The sequence below is a fragment of the Hylobates moloch genome, unplaced genomic scaffold (assembly GCF_009828535.3).
Source record: "Hylobates moloch isolate HMO894 unplaced genomic scaffold, HMol_V3 SCAFFOLD_4, whole genome shotgun sequence".
Classification (NCBI taxonomy): domain Eukaryota; kingdom Metazoa; phylum Chordata; class Mammalia; order Primates; family Hylobatidae; genus Hylobates; species Hylobates moloch.
In genome coordinates, this window is record NW_026652279.1 from 21,516,446 (window position 1) to 21,538,729 (window position 22,284).

Sequence of the window (22,284 nt, forward strand, 5' to 3'; positions counted from 1 at the left end):
AATACAAATGACAGGTCAAGAGATATGTCACTGTATATATCCAGAACAAGTGAAAGCAGGGGCTCGAAGGAAGGACATTCTGATACATACTACAACATGGATGAACCTTGAAGACGTGATGCTGAGTGAAGTAAGTCAGGCACAACAGGACAAGGATTCCACTTACATGAGGTACTTAGAATAGGAGAATTCATAGAGGCTCAAAGTACAATGGAGGTCACCAGAAGCTGAAGAGTTATCGTTTAATGAGCATACAGCTTCTGTTTATAATGATGAAAAAGTTCTGGAAATGCATAATGTTGACGGTTGTATAACAGTTAATGTACTTAGTGCCACTGAATTTTATGCTTAAAAATGGTTAAAATGGTAAATTTTATGTTATGTATAGTGTACCAACACACACATACAAAGTATGTTATTAGTATATTCCTCCAGCCAAAGCTTCTAAGATAATCTAAGAGGATTTATTTCATAGTAAATTTCTCAATTTGGTATTCCACAATAGCAAATCTTTTCAAAACATCATTGTAGCTTGGCAGAATGCTATATGAGGCATTACCAAATCTTACAAATGAGCAACAGTAAAGGAAATTTAACTTAATTTTCAATTATATCAAACAAAGAGATAGTCCACTGGAAAAAACTAGAACAATGTCATTTACTAAAAGGCTTTCTATGTGCTAGGTACTGTACCAGGTGGTTCTGTACACATTATTTAATTTGGTCTTTGTAACAGCTCTATGGGGTAGCATTATTATAAGAAATTGATTAAAACAAGTAAAATACTAATAAATAAAAAACTACAATGTTGTGCTGGCATGAAAGAAATGAATGAACAGAGTTGTAGAATGATCATGAGCTTTAGGTGAGACAAAACTTACAGTCTGTTCCTAACCAGGTTGATTTTGCTAGGAAAAAAAAATTCCCTAGAGAATTATAACAAGTCCCAGAGACCCAATACTGGAGGGAAAAGAAAATGAACAGATGCCAACCCCAAGATGACCCAGAAGTTGGAATAATCAAGAAAAGACTTTATTTTCAAAATTTTTTTGAGACACACTTTCACTCTGTCACCCAGGTTGGAGTGCAGCGGTGTGATCTCAGCTCACTGCAACCTCCGCCACCCGGGTTCAAGTGATTCTCATGCCTCAGCCTCCCAAGTAGCTGGGATTACAGGCTGCACCACCACACCCGGCTGATTTTTGTATTTTTAGTAGAGATGGGGTTTCGCCACGTTAGCCAGGCTGGTCTCAAACTCCTGACCTCAGGTGATCCGCCCACCTCGGCCACCCAAAGTGCTGGGACTACAGGCGTGAGCCACCGTGCCCAGCCAAAGACTTTAAACAAGCTATTACGATCATCGGCTATGAAGCAAAGGTGAATGGTCTCGAATGGAAAGATGAGAGCTCTCAGAGAAAATAGGGAACCTGAAGACATATCCACAGAAGGTACACAATCTGAAGAACACAGAGAAAAGACTACTTTAAAATAATGAACAAGCCTAATGAACCTCTGGGATACTATCAAAAGGTCTAACATTTATACACTAGAGTCCCAAAAAGAAAGGAGAGATTGGTGTTTAAAAAAAAGTGAAATAATATCTGAAAAAATCCCAAGTATGATTAAAAACATAAATGGACACACACAAGAATCTCAACAAACCCCAAATAGGATAATCCCTAAGAAAACAATGTCCAAATGCATCATCATCAAACTATTGATGTTAAAAAATTTTTTAAACTTGAAGGAAGACATAAAATAATGACACAATACATGTAAGAGAAGTGTTTGAAATGACTGTCATCAGCAATCATGTAGACCAGAAAAGATTGTGAAACAACATTTGTAAAGTGATGAAAGAAAGGACCTGCCAGCTCAGAAAATTCCCTTCAGGAATGAAGGTGAAATAAAAACATCAGATGAAGAAAAACTGAGAGAATTGATTACCATAAGACTTACTCTAAAAAAAGTACTAGGGGAAGTTTTATTTTAGGCTGAAGAGAAATGATACCAGAAGGAAACATGGAACTTTAGGAATGAAGGAAGAGCAACAGAAATGGTTTGGATAAATATAACAGACTATTTTTCTTCTTTAAAATATGTACGAGGCGAGGTGCAGTAGTGCACATCGGTAATCCCAGCAGTTTGGGAGGCCAAGGTGGGAGGATCACTTGAGGCCAGGAGTTTGAGACCAGCCTGGGCAACATGGCGAAACCCCATTTCTATTTTTAAAAAGTAAATAAATTAATTAAATATGTATGAGTATTGCAAGAAAAAAAGCAGAACATAGTCTAGGTTTTTTCCAATGTATATACACGTAATATATGACAACTCTAACACAGGGGATGGGGTAGTGGAATCTATATGGTATAGGACACATTTACTTCAAGTGTTAAAATGTTAACACTATAGTGTGAGTTGTTATTATGTATATTATATTGTAATCCTTAGAGCTACCACTAAAAATAATACTAAAGATATAGCCAAATAGACAACAGAACTACAATGGAATACTAAATATATAGACATAGATATAAACAAAAATATTCAAAAGTGAGGTTAAGAGACGTTGGAAGATGGAGTGAGGAGGTCTAACCAACATCTAATTGGAGTTTCAGAGGAAAATAAGTGAGAATAGAGAAAGGGCAATATTCAAAAAGATAATGGTTAAGAGTAGACCAGAGCTGTTAATTAAAAAAAAAAAACTTCCCAATATATGAGTTAAAGAAGAAATTATAATGGACATTAGAAAATACTTAGCAATAAGCAATTGCAAAACTATTAACTGTAGCTCCACAAACACTTGTAGAACTCATGAATGAGACTAACATGCTACAGATCATGGAAGCCCAGTGAAACTCAAGCAGGATAAATACAAGAAATCAACACTTAGAATAACAAAGACAGGAGATAACCTTAAAATCAGCCAGGGCTGCATCACCTAAAAAACAAAAACAAAAACAAAAAAAAGCAACTGACTAATGACTGACCTCTTAAAGGCAATAATAAATACCAGAAGACAGTGAAATAATGCCTTTAGTGTGCCAAAAGAAAATAACTGCCAACTTAAAATTTTTACTTAGTGAAAATATCTTTCAAAAATGAGGTATTTAAAGATATTTCAAATAACAAGAAAGTTTACTACCGAAGGATATCCTTTAGGCAGAAGAGAAACTGATCTCAGACAGAATCCCTGAGATGCAGAAAGGAATGGAGAGTACAGATATTAGTAATTATAGGAGTAAAGAAATACTGACTATATAAAAAAGTATTAACAATGTCTAATTAGTGGAGGAAGAAAACAAATTAGAATGATTGATTAACTACTAAATGAGGAGATATAAAGTATATGACTTCTAAGAAGACAAGCAAAGTTGGAATGAGAAGAAAAATAAAACACAGGCCAGAAATTGAGGAAAAAGAAGAGACAAAAACAGAATAAGCAGAAGGCAAAGAATAAGACGTTAGAATTAAATCCAAAAATGTCAAGAGCCACAATAAATATAAATGAACTAAAGTCTTAATTGAAAGACAAAGAATAAATTACTTTCAAATGCAGCTATATATTATCTACAATGATATACCTAAAAACATAAAGATACAAATTAAAAGTGAAAAGAAGGCTGGGCACGGTGGCTCACGCCTGTAATCTCAGCACTTTGGGAGGCTGAGGTAGGGGGATCGCTTGAGGTCAGGAGTTCAAGACCACCCTTGCCATCATGGTGAAACCCCATTCTACTAAAAATACAAAAATTAGCTGGGTATGGTGGTGCACACCTGTAATTCTAGCTACTTGGGAGGCTGAGGCAGCAGAATCTCTTAAACCCTGGAGGCAGAGATTACAGTGAGCTGAGATCGTGCCACTGCCCTCCAGCCTGGGCAACAGGGCAAGACTCTGTCTCAAAACACAAAAATAAAAAAAAAATAAAAGTGAAAAAAAGAAAAAGTATATATTAGACAAATACTAACCAAAAGAAAGCTTGTACACCTATATAGTAGATACCAGACAAAATAGACTTTAAGACAAAAATCATTATCAAAGTAAAAGAGAACTCTATATAATAAAATGTTCAATTCAACGGTAAGACATGCTTTTCTTACTATTTTAATTATTTCATTTTAAAAATACCATAAAAACTTTTTTCCCAATGAAAATATTTCAATATTTAGTTTCAATAGCTATAAGAGCAAAAAAAAAGACATCACATAGAAGTACGTAGATTAAAAAGAAAGATGCACTTCATTAATGACAAAGATTCTCTCCTTGACTAAACTCTAATGAGGCTCCTCTGAACTCTCCTTTCAACTAGGCCCTGAGTTTTGGGCTTCCAAGCTCATCTCTGCATTGTCCAGCTGCACCAAGAATCCTGCTAAGTCAGTTTGCCTACCCTCAAATGTGTGATCACCGTTGATATCTGATCAAACTCCTCATCCTCCCCAGTCCCCCAGGTGATGTCTAATCACACTGACCTGCCTTCAGCAAGAATCCTGTTAGGCCAGTTGAGCCAGAACCCCTACTTACCTCTGATGTTTCCTCTTAGTAATTTTTCATCTGAGGAAGACATACTTCCAAACTTACATACACTTAGTAACACAGCTTTAATATATATAAAGCAAAACTTGACAGAATCACTAAAAGAAATTATCAAATCTATCATCTTAAATGGAGATTTTAACAACTCTCTCAGCCATTACTAAGATCAAGCAGAAGGAAAAAATTAGTAAGGATATAGAAAATTTGCACAGCAAAATTAACAACTTCCTATAATGGATATGTATAGAATATTGCACCCAATTAATATAAAAAATTATTTTCAAATACACATGATTCATTTATGAAAGTTGACCCCTGGTAGGTGCTAAAGACAGCCCCAACACATTTCAGGGACCAATATCATAAGGGCCACATTCTCTGATTACAGCCTCATTGAGTTAGATCTCAGCACCAAATGATAGCAAAATAGCTGCATGCTAAAAAGTAAAAATCTTATAAACTATGTGTTAAAGAAGAAATGATAATGGACATTAGAAAACATTTAGAAATAAACAATTACAAAACTACTATAACACTTGTGGAACTAAAGTGGTCACTTAGAAATATGCAGACTAAAGTGTTTACATTAGCAAAGAAGACTCAACAATTTTAAACTATGTATTAAACTTAAGAAGTCAAAGAAAGAATAGCAAAGAAGTTAAGTGAGGCCAGGTGTGGTGACTCATGCCTGTAATGCCAGCACTTTAGGAGGCTGAGGCAGGCAGACCGCTTGAACTCAGGAGTTTGGGAACAGCCTGGGCAACATGGCAAAACTCCATCTCTACAAAAAAATACAAAAATTAGCCGGGTGTGGTAGCGCACTCCTATAGTCCCAGCTACTCGAGAGGCAGAGGTGGGAGGATGGCTTGAGCCCAGGAGGTCAAGGATGCTGTGAGTAGAGATTACACCACTGAACTCCAGCCTGGGTGACAGAGCCAAACCCTGTCTCAAAAAAAAAAAAAAAAAAAAAAGTTAAGTGGCTTTTCCCAAAATCATTTGATAAATGGCAGAGCTCAGATTCAAAACCAAATCTCTCTCATTCAAAGGCTATCTTTTCCTTATGACATTTCCAAATAAAAAAAGTGGGTTTGGGCAAGAAAAGTCTTAGTGGTCTTATAAGAGAAAAAAAAAATCTTTCTTAAATTTCTTTTTATTTTTTAATTTTTTTTTTTAATATTAGAGATGAGCTCTCACTATGTCTCAAACTGGTCTCAAACTCCTGGCCTCAAGCAATCCTCCCACCTCAACCTCCCAAAGTGCTGGCAGAAGCCACTGCACCCAGCCAAGAAAAAAAACTCTTAAAGCAGAATTGAAGTTTTCAAGATGGTGTTGCTTAAACTACTAGAAAACTAAAAGTTGAAACATTCAAAATGATGCTGAGCAGTCTGGGCATGGTGGCTCATGCTTGTAATCCCAGCACTTTGGGGGGCAAAGGCGGGTGGATCACCTGAGGTCAGAAATTCGAGACCAGCCTAGCCAACATGGTGAAACCCTGTCTCTACTAAAAATACAAAAAAATTAGCTGGGCGTGGTGGCGGGAGCCTATAATCCCAGCTACTTGGGAGGCTGAGGCAAGAGAATCACTTGAACCCAGGAGGCAGAGGTTGCAGTGAGCTGAGATCATCACACCACTGCACTCCAGCCTGGGCAACAAGAGCGAGACTCCGTCAAAAAAAAAAAGATGCTGAGCTATTTATCTGACTTACATGTGTTTTGAGTTATTTTAATTTACTTTTCCTATGTACTGAAACTTGCCTTTCAGAATACTTTCTGGCTTGGTTTACACTGAAGTTAACTTAGTAAAGCTTTTCTAAAAATTATTTTGGGAAGTGTGACCTTAGAATTCTGCTGGACCTCAAGGCATTTCTTATTACAACCCACACACATTCAGGTAACTGGATCGCATCCTTATTAACAGTTCTCTTTCTAGTTTAGAGTTTTCGTGCAGTTGTGATTAAATAACAGCGGGTCAGACTGCATTATTCTTTGCCTTCTGTCCCAGTCCAGTGTCATCCAAATAACAAAGCACCCAGCTCCACTTGGGCAGGATATGACTGCCTAGAAATTACTTTTTACTGCAGGGGGAAAAAAGATGCTTGGTAATTCTCATCCTTCACTGAAATTGACTTTCAGTTGAAAAGAACATAAAATAGCCTACTCCTCTCATTTGTCAAGGATACCTAGTCAGGAATTTGTTTCCTTAAACTGTTAATCTAGAAAGTGCCAAGCTACAAATGAAGAGATAATCCTTCTTCCTCAAGCTCCCACCAACAGCAACTGTTTTCTACCCAGCCTATGGCTATCCCTTGTGTCAAAGTTTTATGAGTCATATTAATAACACAATTATAAAATCAAAAGTCTTTATCTTAAATAGTGGAAGTATATCTTAAATACTATCCTTTTTTCAAGAAAAGAGGATTATCTATAGGAAGGGTCCCCAACCGCTGGACCACAAACCAGTACTGGTCTGTGGCTTATTGGGAACTGGGACAAACAGCAGGAGGTGAGTGGCAGGCGAGCAAGCAAAGCTTCATCTGTATTTACAGCCCGCTCCTCATTGTTTGCATTACCACTTGAGCTCTGCCTCCTGTCAGATCAGCAGTGGCATTAGATCCTCATAGGAGTGTGAATCCTATTGTGAAGAGCTCATGCGAGGGATCTAGGTTGCTGGCTCCTTGTAAGAATCTAATGCCTGATGATCTCTCACTGTCTCCCATCAGCCCCAGATGGGACTGCACAGTTGCAAGAAAACAAGCTCTGGGCTCCCACTGATTCTACATTATGGTGAGTTGTATCATTATTTCATTATATATTACAATGTAATAATAATATAAATAAAGTGGGCAATAAATATAATTTGCTTCAAACATCCCAAAACCATCCCCTCCCCTGCCCCACGTCTGAGGAAAAACTGTCTTCCACAAAACCAGTCCCTTGTGCCAAAAAGGTTGGGGACTGCTGACCTATAGTATAATATCCCCCAAAAAAACCAACACTGCCACAATAGCAAAACTAGCCTTAATCCCTTCTGGGACTTAATATGTATACCTTTTAAGATTCTTGTCTCAAATTAAATGTCCAAATAATAATCATGAGTAATTCATGATTAATTCATGACTATTATTTGGATAATAATACTGTTTTAAACCATTAAATTCACCAGTTTAAGATATTTTTACACACAAACTCTGAAAGCTAGCTCAATGTTTTACCTCAAAACTTTACATAAAAAGAAAACTAGCTGAGATGGCAACCGCATCAGCAAAGCTTTTGAATCTCGCCTCTCTATGTATAAAACCAGACAGAACAACTAGAGAGCAATACCCAAAACCCAGGAACAATGTGCACAGCAAATCCATGTGACAAAGTATCCTCACAAAACCTAGAATGCAAACAGGTGAAGAAAAACCCATATAACCTGCATGGTGTCTGCGGCTGGGCAGTGGTCGGGCAGGAGAAAGAAAAGAAAGCAACAGGGAATCAGACCTATGAAAAGGAAAATCCCAAAAGAGCCAACAGGCATTACTGGAAAGCATGGAGGGACAGTTTGACAATAGTAGCTCACACTGGAAAGAATTCTGCCCACTCCAATAAGGAGTAGGTTTAGGGGGCCCATGGTAAGAAAGTGAGAAGGTGCCCAAGCAGTTGTGCACCATGAACTCTTGAAACTGACCTGCCAGGGTTTCGTTCTGATTTATTTTGTTCTCTCATGCATCATGTTAGAATACAGCCTCACACCAAGGAGAAATCTCAAGAGACAATATCAAACTCCTGAAATAGAGGGACAAGAGAGAAAAAGGAAAGAGACGTAGTGGTGGAGGGGAAGAAATCCAGGAAATCTCAGGAGACAGGAGGCCATCGTTTAAACACTACGTTGAGAACAACTAAGAGGAAGCTCAGTGAAGTTACAAAGCTACCCTGAACCATGTCTCTTTCTAAAAGTTCAGAAAAACTGAGTTCAAATAGAAATGAGCAACAGAAAAGACTCAAGCTCAAATGGAATCCAAAGTTCTATAAGAAGTAAGAGAAGAAGAAGCAGAACAAACATCCTTATGAATAACAAATGCAGTCAGGAAGACATGCTCAAAAAAAAAAAAAAATCACAACATGGTGTTTTAAAATGAGGTAGGCCAGGCGTGGTGGCTCATGCCTGTAATCCTAGCACTTTGGGAGGCCAAGGCAGACGGATCACCTGAACTCAGGAGTTCGAGACCAGTCTGAGCAACATGACAAAACCCTGTCTCTATTAAAAAATACAAAACATTAGCCAGACGTGGTGGCGGGCCCCTGTAATCCCAGCTACTCACTCAGGGGGCTGGGGCAGGAGAATTGCTTGAGCCCAGGAGGTGGAGGATGCAATGAGCCAAGATTGCATACTACACTGTAGCCTTGGTGACAGAGCCAGACTCTGTCTCAAAAAATAAAAAAATAAAAAAATGAGGTAAATGGCATTAAGAAAATGATGCATGAGAGAACAAAATAAATCAGAATCCACAAACTCAGATGAGGTAGAGAAGTCAAGTAGCAACTAGAAATAAAAAGTCATTTCAGAAATAAAGAGATAATTAAAAGACACAGAAGACAAAAAAGAAGAAAAAATTAAAATAAAAAGAAGAGGCCAGGCATGGTGGCTGATGCATGTAATACCTGCACTTTGGGAGGCTGAGGTGAGAGGATTGCTTGAGCCCAGGAGTTTGAGACCAGCCTGGGCAAAATAGTGAGACGTCATCTCTACTGAAAATCAAAACAATTAGCCAGCTGTGGTGGCATGTGCCTGTTGTCCCCGCTACTTGGGTGGCTGAGGTGGGAGCATCACTTCAGCCCAGGAAGTCAAGGCTGCAGTGAGCCAAGATCGTGCCACTGCACTCCAGCCAGTGTGACACAGCAAGACCCTGTCTCAAAAAAAAAAAAAAAAAGACAAAAAATGATTAAAAAGAAAGTGATAAACACTGAAAATGGGTAAAAAGAATTATGTAAAGAGAGATATGAGAAGTTCCTAAAGAATAAAATAAAAGTAAGGACACAAAAAAATAGTAAAAAGTGTAACAGAAAAATTTCCTGAAGTTTAAAAAAAAATTGTGAAACTAGATATTGAAAGCTTCTACCCCATACCCGAGCATACCTGAGGATACTGACCCACAATGACCAACATCAACACACAGTCTAGTGAAATCACTGGATACTAAAGAATGAGAAAAAGGAAAATCGTTGAGTATTCAGGCAAAAACAACTAATTTTCAAGGGAAAAAAATTAGATTACCATCAGGCTTTTCAATAGCAATGCTTTATTCCAACAGAAAAAAAAAAAAAAGTATGTGAGCTACTCAAGAAAAATAAATGTGAACCACAGATTTCATATCCAGAAAAATTGACTTTAAAGTATAAAGAGCACTAACAAACTGTTATCAACATGCAAAAACTCAGGGCATATTGCTCCCATGGTCACTTCCTGAAGAATCTAGTTGAGAATGAGCTTGATCAATTCAAATGACTAGAGAGACATGATCACAGACAGTATTAAACATGTATAGTCACTTGTAGAACTGAGATTAGTTGAGAGCTAAAATGGAAAGAGTACTCTCTATAATGGACATGTTTCAATAATATAGAAATAGTACAGTATTTTAAAACTAGGGGAGAAATAGGAAAAGCATATATAAATGTTTGGGAATTTTAAAAACCTATTCTCAGTAATTACACTGGGGATGGTAGCATTAGTGTTATTGAGACCATTATGTATGTAACCTGGGATAAAATAAATGAGCGATTATGGACTAGTCTATCATCCCCTGTGTCCTTGAAAACCAGGATTCCTGCTGTGGAAGAAACGAGACAGATGTAACATAGAACAGGTTAAACTAAAAATCACAAAATGGAACTATCAGTGTAAACTCATTTTGGCATTTTATCTCAGTCTGTCCAGTGCAGAGGCCTAGAAACAATGACCAACCTAATAGCAACGAGCATACCCAGGGCCTAGACAAGGTCCTCAAAATACTATTTTCTACTAAAAGATACTAGAGCTTTTTAAAGAAATGGCTTTAAGGGTGAGGGGTAGGACAGGGAGCAGATCTTGGCATTACAAAAAGCAAAGCTACGAAGCCATGAAGGACTACTAGGACTGAAGCACTGCTAGGACTCAGGACAGTTGCTTAAAACTTGGGATGGGAATCGGTAATGACCACAAATGGGCATGTGGTTTCTTTTAGGGCTGATAGATATGTTCTAAAATTAGATTGTGATGATATAGATAAGTTTTTGATACAACCCCAAAATACGTGAGTTGTATCAATGGTCAGCTTTCTAGTTGTGAAACTGTACTACATAGAAAATATGGAATTATACACTTAGTATGGTGAAACTTATGGTATGTAAATTACATCTCAATAAAGCTGTTGGAAAAAAAGATATGCCCAAACCTTCAAAACGGATCATGGTTTCAGTGTAAAATAAAATATGGCTTGTTTTTATTTTGTTTTGTTTCTTCCCCAGGGACAGGGTCTCACTCTGTCACCCAGCCTGGAGTACAATGGTGCTATCACAGCTCACTGAAACCTCGAACTCCTGGGCTCAAGTGATCTTCCCACCTCAGTCTCCTAAGTAGCGAGGACTATGGACACATGCTACCATACCTGGCTAATTTTTTGTGTTTTTTGTAGAGATGGGGTCTGTCTCTCTCTTGCCCAGGCTGGTCTTGAACTCCTGGCCTCAAGCGAACATCCTGCTTTGACTTCCCAAAGTGCTGGGATTACGGGCATGAGCCACCATGCCTGGCCATAAAATACATTTAAATCCATGAGTTCATGAAGACTTTTTTAAATCCAGTGATTACACAAATCTACATTTGTGGCAAAATTGTACAGAACTAAATATATACACAGACACACAAATGAATAATATAAAACTGGTGAAATCAGACAAAAACAAGTGGGTCACATGAATGCTCAATTTTCCAGCTGTGAAACCGTACTATAGTTATATAAGATGGCACCACTGGAGGAAACTGGGTGAAAGGTACACCAGATCTCTCTGTATTATTTCTTACACTGCATGAGAACATATAATTATCTTAAGATGAAATATTTAATCAAAAAATACTCTAATTGGTCACCTTTGAAGAACAGTAGGGAACCAATTCATTATCTTAAAAGCTAGTAAAGAATCAAGCATTTATCCTATCTTTCCTGTATGACCTGCAACAATGGTTAAGAAATAGTAGATGGATGGAACTATCTCTTTATGAAAGTAACTCCATTAATAAATGAAAAAGATTAGATTATCACTATTTAATATGGTTTGGCTGAGTCCCCATCCAAATCTCATCTCGAATTATAGCTCCCTTAATCCCCACCTGTCGTGGGAGGGACTCGGTGGGAGGTAACTGAATCATGGGACCAAGTTTTCCTGTGCTGTTCTCATGATAGTGAATAAGTCTCACGAGATCTGATGGTTTTACCAAGGGTAGTTCCTCTGCACACACTCTCTTGCCTGCTACCACGTAAAACGTGCCTTTGTTCCTCCTTCACCTTCAGCCATGATTATGAGGCCTCTCCAGTCATGCGGAACTGTGAGTCCATTAAATCTCTTCTTCTTTATAAATTACCCAATCTTGGGTATGTCTTTATTAGCAGCATGAGAAGAGACTAATACACCATCTTATGGCCTCCAGTGGATTAATGGATTAGGCACTAAGCATCAACAGCCGCTAATATCATAAAAAGAAGCACCAGACATCAGGTGCCTCATGGGGAAAGAACCCACCAATTATCTGATGTCTTACTGTAGGGTTCAAACCTGAGTCTGATCACACCTGGGGATCCAGCTACCAATCTGCAGGAAATACAGAGGACAGAGAGAACAGATGAACTGCACCATGACAGGGCATTCAGCAAAATCCAGACTGTAGGAAAGTCTCCAGGCTAAATGTCCTAGATTCTTCAATAGATAAATCACTGTAGGAAAAACTAGGGGGTAAGGGGAAGCAACACAATGAAAGGGAAACCTGTAGAAGAGTCTTAAAAGACAGAAATTTCCTTTAAATTGGCAAGATTAAACTTGGGATGTACACCTGGGTAATAATATTATAAAGAAATGCAAAGAAGTGTCTACTTTAGGGACAGAGAGGGGGTGATGATTACGATGTGGCACCTGGATGGGGCTGCTAGGGTAAGGCAGAAAAATTCTAATTCTGGACCTGGGTAATGCTTACAGGTGCATTCGCCTTAGGATAACTCAGTAAGCTGTACATTTGTGTTGTGTGATTTTCTGTATTTGTCTTATTTTACCAAAAAAAGAAGATTTTTTTTTTAAAAAAGGAGAATTTATCTCACTTTTATAACCTGTCATAAATAGAATACAACACTTAAAATAATTACATGAAAATAAACAATATTGTTAACTAGGTGCAGTAGCCTGAGGACACTTCCAAGGCCTCTTCTATGTTAAAATGGAGAATAACAAGTGTAGTCAAGTGTTAAGGATATGCTAGCACTCAAACTTGAAAGACTTGAAAGATTCAAGTCTTTCTTTTTAACTGAATCAAGTCTTGAAAGACACCTAAAAGGAAAGCGCTTTCTCACTCTGTGATTCAGAGAGATTGGAGGCTTGCCAATCTACTACCCAAAATCATCTCCCCTACTGCTCAAATTTACCTCGTAGGTCAGCTCACATCTTACTCTTCTGGAGACACTGGGTTACAGAAAAAAAAAAGGTCTGGTGCAGTGAATGAAGGTAAGTCAGGCCTTATGAGAAGGATTAAAAAAACAAAAACTTAGCTCTGATCATCGACAGATTTATGTTACTCGTTCAGCCCTTTCTAAATAAGCTTACAAGGTTTGCTTTTCCATCATGAGCATTTAAGCGAGTGACCAACACTACAACCCAGTGAGTGCTGCTTGTCCTCATCCTAGTTACAAGCACACACACTTTACTACGTACTCAACAGGCACCTTCAGAGCTTAGCAATGACCCACCTCTGTCTTCATACCTAATGTGTTTGGAGGTTCTCAAGTGACAAGAGGCCCTGTATCTGAAAATGCAAATTACAAAAATAAGCCCAAACGCCCTCCCTCACCTGAACTCAGTATCTTAAAATGAGGCACATGTCCCAAGTTGCTGGCTCATCAACACCAGCCTAAATTGACCTCAAAGCCTTTTAAAAAAAAAAAAGTAGAGGGGGAATATCAGATTACATATTAGACTTATAAACTTGTAAGGAGCAAAGAAAGCTGTGAAATTCGAATGGAGCTCAATCACATTTTTCAAACATTTATCTAAAACACATATTAAAAAGTGGCTCAATTCACCTATATATGATCTGAAAGCAAGTCTTGTTTTACCTCACTGTTTCCCCCACGTTTTTCTACATTAGTTTTAAGAGAAAGAAAACATAAGCCAGGACAGTTTAATTTTTCTTGCACTGCTGCTCACAAGAGAGGACAGAGTGAGGCCCACCCATAAAGACGAAGTGCAGACAGGAACTAAAAGGCAACTTGCATTAAAAAGGAAGATGAGGGCTGGATTCCTTTGTCTTCAATGCCTCTAGCTTCATCAGCCTCCCTTAAGTGGGCAGACCCCCGTTTCCTTCCCTTTCTCACCATCTCTATCTCTTCTGCATTCTCTACCCTCTGTTTTGTGAACCCTCAACTTCTCAGCTTACCCTCACTCCTTCCCTTGTTCTTAAATTTTCGAGAGACATGTAAGCAAGCAAATACTCAAACATACACAAACCTGCTAAAATGTCTGGAACAAGAATTCCAAGTTCCACTCATCACAAAGCTGCTTGTGGAAGTCTACTCCACCGTTTGCTTCCAGGATATCTGAGAAAAACACACCTCATCTGCATTCCCTGGATCCTCCATATGGGAGGGTACACCCCTGCGTGTAAAGAACCAGTTCACCTCCTCCATTTTTTTATGAACATTCAGAACAAAGGGCTCCTTTCTTGAATGCTACTCTGATCCCATGAATTCAAAAATGTTTAAGGAAGCTCTATCTCCACACCAGCACCTAAGGAGATGGAGACTTTTAGAATAGAATTTTAAAGGTTCTCATTGAGCCCTCCATTCTAGAAATGGCTATAAGTAAATGAAACTCAGAAGTGTCTAGAGCCTACTGAGCTCTACCTAGCAACACTGTGTGTTCCTTGGCACACAAGACAGAAGCTCAAGGCAGACCCAGCACTTCCTCAGATACCATCTTGTCCCATTTTCCGTAAGATAAGGTGTCCTGGTCCATGGGCCTATTATTTGGGGTCAATCCTCAGCAGGAGAATGGTTAGGTGTTACAGGGAGAGGAAGGTGACATGTATGGTTTGGATTTTTCACCCAAACCCTTTTCAATGAGCCTTAGAGAAATACAGGAGCCTGTTGAAACATTACTTACTGCCTGTTGAATATTGGTCTTCACTTGCTCACTCAACATGCCTTCAAAGACAAAGGAGTCGCCAAACTTCTCAGCCTATAAGGAAGGTAGGAAATAAAAATCCAGAAATGGTTGTAGTAATGTGTTCCATGTGTGCCATTTTCTCTCCACACTATTAAAGTGATTCCTCTTGTCCAGCTGAACTTGAGTCTTTCTTATGACTTCCCAGAGGACTCAGAAATGACCTAAAAGTCTCTGGCTTCCTCTTAAAACAAGTTTGTGTCACTTACAGAGACAATTTTCATTTAAGACTCACTTAGCTGATAAGAATGCAGACTGAACAAGATTAGCTTTTGAGAACGTGACTGTTCCTGAAGGAAATACATTTCCCCAAGTATCACAAATGACTCTGGGAAACAGTATTCTGTACATGTGAGATTACATAATCAAGCTTTGTCCTTTGTCCTGAATCTAGCTAAATGAATTAAATGGCACTGTTTGCTCATATTCTGACACATTCTAGTTCCACTAAGGGGTCAAATGTGCTTACAAATCTCAACTGGCCAATTCAAGCACCAAATGGAAATCTGTATTTTAATGATTTTATTTAACATTAGTGTCTCAATTCTTCACCCACCTGATTATTTTTGTTGCATGTAACCCTATTCTGAAAATTAGGTCATTTGTCCCTTGGTAACCATGACTCTCCTCCTACATTTCTGAGTGTTCTTATTCATCTCCTAAAATACGTGGGCTCTTGTTTCAGCCACTGAAACACTGTTGCTCCCCAGAGCTCTGCCCTTGGCTCTCTGCACTTCTACTACACGAGTGGTTCTCAGGCTTTGTGCAGTTGAGATTATGTAATCAGCTGGTTAAAACTACATACTGCTGCTCCCCAACACCAGAGATTCTCATTCTGGGGGTCTAGGGTAAGGTCAAGGAGTCTGTATGTGTAAATAGCACACAGCTAGTTGTTCTAATACAAGTAGTTCAAGAGATGCACTTTGAGATACACTCATCGATTCTTGTTGATGGACAACTTTCAATCTCATCGAATTAACTATAGCCAGTACTCCAAACGACTCTCAAATCTCTACCTCTAGTGCTGTCCTGTTCTTACTAGATGAAATTAACTGAGTACTGGATGCTTATATTGCAGATCTTACAAGCATCTCCAACTCCTTTTCCGGAGTGGAGGCTACCATCTTTTCTTCACCCCTAATCTTCTTCCTGCATTCCCTTGTGACACTGCCATGATTAACTACCTAAGCTATTTATTTATTCAACAAACATGTATCAAACACCTACCATGTGCCCAGTTTGGGGCTAAATTAGGGGATATAAGGTCAATATCAGATAGCCATGGCCCCTATCCTTATTGTGCTTAAGTGTGGGAGCACAGAAAAAAATCAAGCCAAACAACGAATGGAAGAAAATAATTATAACTTTACTACACCTTGTAAGGTAGAGTGTCATGAAAAACTTTGAGAAAGTGACATTTAAGCTGAGATGACTCAAGAGTGAGAAGGAGCCAACCATGTACAAGGGAGATAAGCAAGAGGACTGCGAATTCCAAGCAGAGAGAAAATACGGGCCAAGCTCTCGAGGTGGGAAAGAATGTTGAGTTTTCAAGGAATAGAAACAAAACCAGCAGTGCTAGAACATAGTATACAAGAGGAGCATGATATAAAGTGAAGCTGGAGAGATGGGAAAAGAGTGCCATTAAAAAAAATAGAGCATTTTGTCCAAGGCAGTTCTTTGTCCTTTTTGAGCTCCTTGGCAGTGTGGTGAAGCTTAAGAACCCCCTTCTCAGAATAAAATGTTTAAATGCATAAAATAAAATCACTAAAAAAATAAAATAAAATAAAATAAATAACATTATGAAGAAAAGTCATTATATCAAAATATTAATAAACAAATTACTGCTATAGTATTAAATATGCTCTTCATTAATATATTAAATAAGATCTAATGGCAGGTCTCATAATTATCATATTTCAAAGTGGGGATGAATGCAAACAATATTTCAAGATCTCTGCAACAACAAAAATATGATAAAAAATGTCTGGGATTTCTACTGGTAACAACGTTAGAGGTACTGCTACTACTGCTGTGGTTTGTTGTTTGCATCATAATTGAAGGAAATACTACATTTTGGCTTGAGGGTAGTAAATAACCAGATATATTAGGTTACTGCAAAAGTAATCGCGGTCTTTGCCATTGAAAGTAATGACAAAAACCGTAACTACTTTTGTACCAACTTATAACTTTTCCCTATCCATGTTTTTAGATGCCCTAAATTCTGCTTATTCTATCTAATCTTCATGGAGAACCCTGGTTCTTTAGAAGTCTTCTAACTTCAGTAAACTATTGAGGAACCTGAGCTGAGAGTATCTCTGTGAAACCAAAAGGAAAAGGACTTCTGCTCATTACAAATGTGTACAAAAACGTTTTTTTTTTTGTTGTTTTTTTTTTTTGAGACAGAGTCTCGCTCTGTCACCCAGGCTGGAGTGCAGTGGCCCAATCTCGGTTCACTGCAACCTCCGCCTCCCGGGTTCACGCCATTCTCCTGCCTCAGCCTCCCAAGTAGCTGGGACTACGGGTGCCCGCCACCATGCTCGGCTAATTTGTTGTACTTTTAGTAGAGACAGGGTTTCACCATGTTAGCCAGGATGGTCTCGATCGCCTGACCTCGTGATCCGCCTGCCTCAGCCTCCCGACGTGCTGGGATTACAGGTGTGAGCCACTGTGCCTGGCCCAAAAAAGGTTTCTAACCACTTTGTATATTTGAAAAAATTCCAAAGAAATGTGACAATGCAAAACCAAATTTGAAAGTTGTTTTACTTTAAACATTCACTCTCAAATTATTCATTTAGTAATAATTTACAAAAAGACATTTGGGGTCTTAAAAAAAAAAGAATAGGGACCCCACGAACTGAAGACAAAAGTAAAGGTTTTTTGTGAGAGAAAACTGGAAAGCATATAAAATAAGTATATTTCAGAAACTGACATAAACATTCATAGACTAGAAAGCTTTCCTCTTCCTATTCCCATTTAGGACAACATCCACTTTCAGAACCTTGCTTTGTGATTCAGTGACCACCAGATGATGTCTGGAACTGCCACAGCACAGCATGTGTGAGTTGTCAAGGTGTTGGAATAAAGTCACGAAAATGAAAAGCTGCACTTCTGCATTTATCACTTAAAAAATATGAAATGCTTCTGGAAAAAAACAAACTGCGATTTACTGAGAAGAAAAGTGGTCTTACTTTACATACCATCTGTTATCCCAAAAAGCTTTAGTGGACAGTGGTATTCTCTGACACATTAAGCATTAACACAATATAGCATAATAGTTATAGCACATGTTCTGAGGTCAAACTGGCCAGGCTGGAATCCCAGCTCTACCACCAACTAGCTGTGTGATGTGGGGCAAATAACTTTTCTAATCCTCAGTATGCTACCTGAAAAATAACCTGCCTCATGGGATTGCTGTGAGAAATTAAGATGAAATATATACAATAAAATGCTTCACACAGTTCTACCACAGAATGCGGTAAAAGTGGTCAATCTTAGCTGCTATTAAAGCATTCTTAAAAGTTCTGGAAAAGAACAAGTTCTCCCTCCTTTCCCCAATCCCATTACCTCTGTCAAATAGCCAGTTGAGTTCACAAACTTCTCAAATTCAGCATTACTGACTTCATAGGCATCCATGTAAAAGGCATCAATAGTAACTCTCCTCGCAGGTGCTTCCCCATCCTGCTTTATCTGAGGATCATCTGTGCCCATTGTAAATACTCCAGCAGGGATGGGGACCATCTACAATGAAAGGTGAAACACAGGAAGTCATGAATCACAGGCAAGGTATACCTGCGTAGGGGTAAAGTTCCTAGCACCCAGGAAGCATGCAATAATTAGTAAATCTTCACCACAGTAATAACTGTAAAATTAGGAAAAAATCTCTCTATACCCCAAAGAAGGTGAATCACGCGTCTCAAAAAGAAGTGAAAATTCTTTAAGAAGGTAATCTCCTTAATCAAACCACTACTTGATACAAATCTGTACCTGCAGTGGAAACAAGTCTGGAATAACAGTCACCAAGCTGCTAATGGTTAGAATGCAGAGGTAGGGAGAATATTCCATTTTCTTTTTTTTTTTTTTTTTGAGACAGGTTCTCACTCTTTTGCCCAGGCTGGGGTGCAGTGGCATGATCAGGGCTCACTACAGCATTGACTTTCCAGACTCAAGAGATCCCCCCACCTCAGTCTCTCAAACAGCTGGAGTACAGACATGTGCCACCACGCCCAACTAATTTTTTTTTTTTTTTTTTTTAAGACAGAGTCTTGCTCTGTCGCCCAGGCTGGAGTACAGTGGCATGATCATGGCTCACTGCAACCGCCACCTCCCGGGTCCAAGTGATTCTCCTGCCTCAGCCTCCTGAGTAGCTGGGATTACAGGCACCCACCACCATGCCCGGCTAATTTTTGTATTTTTAGCAAAGACAGGGTTTCACCAAGTTGGCCAGGCTGGTCTTGAACTCCTGACGTCAGGTGATCCACCCGCCTCGGCCTCCCAAAGTGCTAGGATTACAGGCGTGATCCACTGCGCCCGGCCAGGCTAATTTTTTTTTTAAGTGATGAGGTCTCACTATGTTGCCAAGGTTGGTCTCCACCTCCTGCGCTCAAGTGATCCTCCCACCTCGGCCTTCCAAACTGCTGGGATTATGAGCCATCATGCCCAGCCGCACTTTTTTCTTTATACATTTTTTATTCGCATATGCTTTTGTTTCTTTTGAATTATTTTTAAAAGCACATGTAAAAATGCAACCTATAATATCTTTAAATAACCACTGCATGAATTTTGGCCTCCAACAATCATGAAAAAGGCTTACCTCACTAAAATAGAAAGTTTTAAAGTTTACTAAGGGGCTATGTTTGTATAATTCCTTATAAAAACCCTAATTGCAATTACTTTGTTCCTATCTACCTTCCCACATGAACTCTAAACTCCACGAAGACAGCAACTGGGGCTGCCTTATTCACAGCTCTATTCCCAACACTGTGCACAGGATCTGAGGATCACACTGAAAATTTTCAGTTAAAAAATGCAGGTCCATGCTCAACATCATGAGTCATTAGGGAAATGCAAATCAAAACTATAATGAGGTTCCACTTCATGATCACTAGCATGGCTATAACAAAAAAGACACAATAACAAGTGCTGATGAGGATGTGAAGAAATTGAAACCCTCATATATTGCTGGTAGGAATGTAAAATAGTTCAGCTGCTTTGGAAAACAGTCTGGCAGTTTCTCAAAAAGCTTAACAAAGAGTTATATGACCCTGCAGTTTTCCTAGGTATATACCCAAGAGAAATAAAAACATATGTCCATGTAAAAACTTGTACAAAAACATTCATAGCAGCATTAGTCATAATAGCCAAAAAGCAGAAACAATCCAAATGTATATCAGCTGATGAATAAGTAAACAAAATCTGGTATATCTATAAAATGGAATAATATTCAGACATAAATACTGGTTCATGCTACAACATGCGTGAACCTTGAAAATACTATACTAAGTGAAAGAATCCAATCACAAAGGGCCACATATTGTATGAATCTATTCATATGAAATGTCCAGAATAGGCAAATCCAAAGAGACACAAAGTAGATTAGTGGTTGCCAGAGGCTAGGGGGAGGCAGGAATGGGGAATGATTGCTAATGGGCATAGAGTTTCTTCTTGTGATGATGAAGTATTCTGGAATTAGGCAGTGATAGTTGTAACACCTCATAACTATACTAAAAACCACTGAATTGTACATGTTAAAAGAGTGTATTGCATGCTATATGAATTATATCTCAAATTTTTTCAAAAACCACAGGCCTTCTACCATACCATCTGTCAGAAATACACTCTTTACAGACACAATGTCTTATTTTCAAATCATTTGAGTGAGTCAATTAATCGACTCCTCAGCAGCTTAGGAATTGTCAAGTCCCTCATCTATAAACAAGGGTTCAATATCCCAGAATAAAATGAATCATAAGAAACTACTTATAAACAATTATATATCTACAAATTTGATAACCTTGAAAAAAACGGATAAATTCCTAGAAACATACAGCCTACCAAGACTGAATCAAGAAGAAGTAGAAAATCTGAACAGACTGATAACAAATAAGGAAATTGAATAAATAATTGTAAAAATTGGCCAGGCGCAGTGGCTCATGCCTGTAATCCTAGCACTTTGGGAGGCCGAGGCAGGTGGATCACCTGAGGTCAAGAGTTTCAGGCCAGCCTGGCCAACATGGTGAAACCCCGTCTCTACTAAAAATACAAAAAATTAGCCGGGTGTGGTGGCACACACCTGTAATCCCAGCTACTTGGGAGGCTGAGGCAGGAGAATCACTGGAACCCAGGAGGCGGAGGTTGCAGTGAGCTGAGATTGCGACACTGTACTCCAGCCTGGGCGACACAGCAAGACTCCGTTTCAAGTAATAATAATAATAATAATAATCTCCCATCAAGAAAAGCCCAGAACCAGATGGCTTCATGGCAGAATTCTAATTTAAAGAAGAACTAATACCAATCCTTCTCAAATTATTCCAAAAAATTGAAGAAGAGGAAACACTTCCACACTCATTTTATGATACCAGCATTACACTCACACCAAAGCCAGACAAGAATACTACTAGAAGAAAAAAAAATACAGGCCAATATCCCTAATGAACATAGATGCAAACATTCTAACAAAAGTGAATTCAATAGCACATTAAAGGGATCATATACCAAAATTAAGTGGGGTTTATCCCTAGGATCAAAGGATGGTTCAACATATGCAAACCTACAAATGTGATATACCATGTTAGCAGAATGAAGGACAAAACCAAATGTCCACCTCAATATATGCAAAGGCATTGATAAAATTCAACATCTTTTCACGAGAAAAACTCTTGACAAGTTAGGCATTGAAGGAATGTACCTTAACATAAGTCATATATGAAAAGCCCACAGCTAACATTATACTCAATGGGGAAAAATTGAAAGCTTTTCCTCTTAGATTCAGAACAAGCCAAGGATGCATACTCTTGCCACTTCTATTCCATATAATACCGGACGTCCTAGACAGAGCAATTAGGCAGGAGAAAGAAATAAACAGCATCCAAGCTGGAAACAAAGACGTTATGTTGCCCCTGATTGTAGATGCCATATTTTGTTTTGTTTTGTTTTGTTTTTTTGAGACGGAGTCTTACTCTGTTGCCCCGGCTGGAGTGCAGTGGCACAATCTCGGCTCACTGCAAACTCTGCCTCCCGGGCTCATGCCATTCTCCCGCCTCAGCCTCCTGAGTAGCTGGGAGTATGGGCACCCGCCACCACACCAGGCT

General features: G+C 38.7%; 1 protein-coding gene across 2 annotated transcripts in view; it reads right to left on the reverse strand.

The window, feature by feature from the left end:
* The window catches only part of SUMF1 (sulfatase modifying factor 1), a 101,121-nt gene that overhangs the window by 69,005 nt on the left and 9,832 nt on the right, over positions 1-22,284 (reverse strand). Inside the window, exons 2-3 of one of the 2 annotated variants that reach the window (XM_032149540.2) lie at positions 18,542-18,715; positions 14,918-14,992 (exon numbers count right to left, since the gene is read on the reverse strand). In XM_032149540.2, the coding sequence (XP_032005431.1) occupies positions 14,918-14,992; positions 18,542-18,715 (249 nt within the window). The remainder of the gene's footprint in view (positions 1-14,917; positions 14,993-18,541; positions 18,716-22,284) is intronic. The other variant, XM_058437181.1, reaches the window with a different exon arrangement.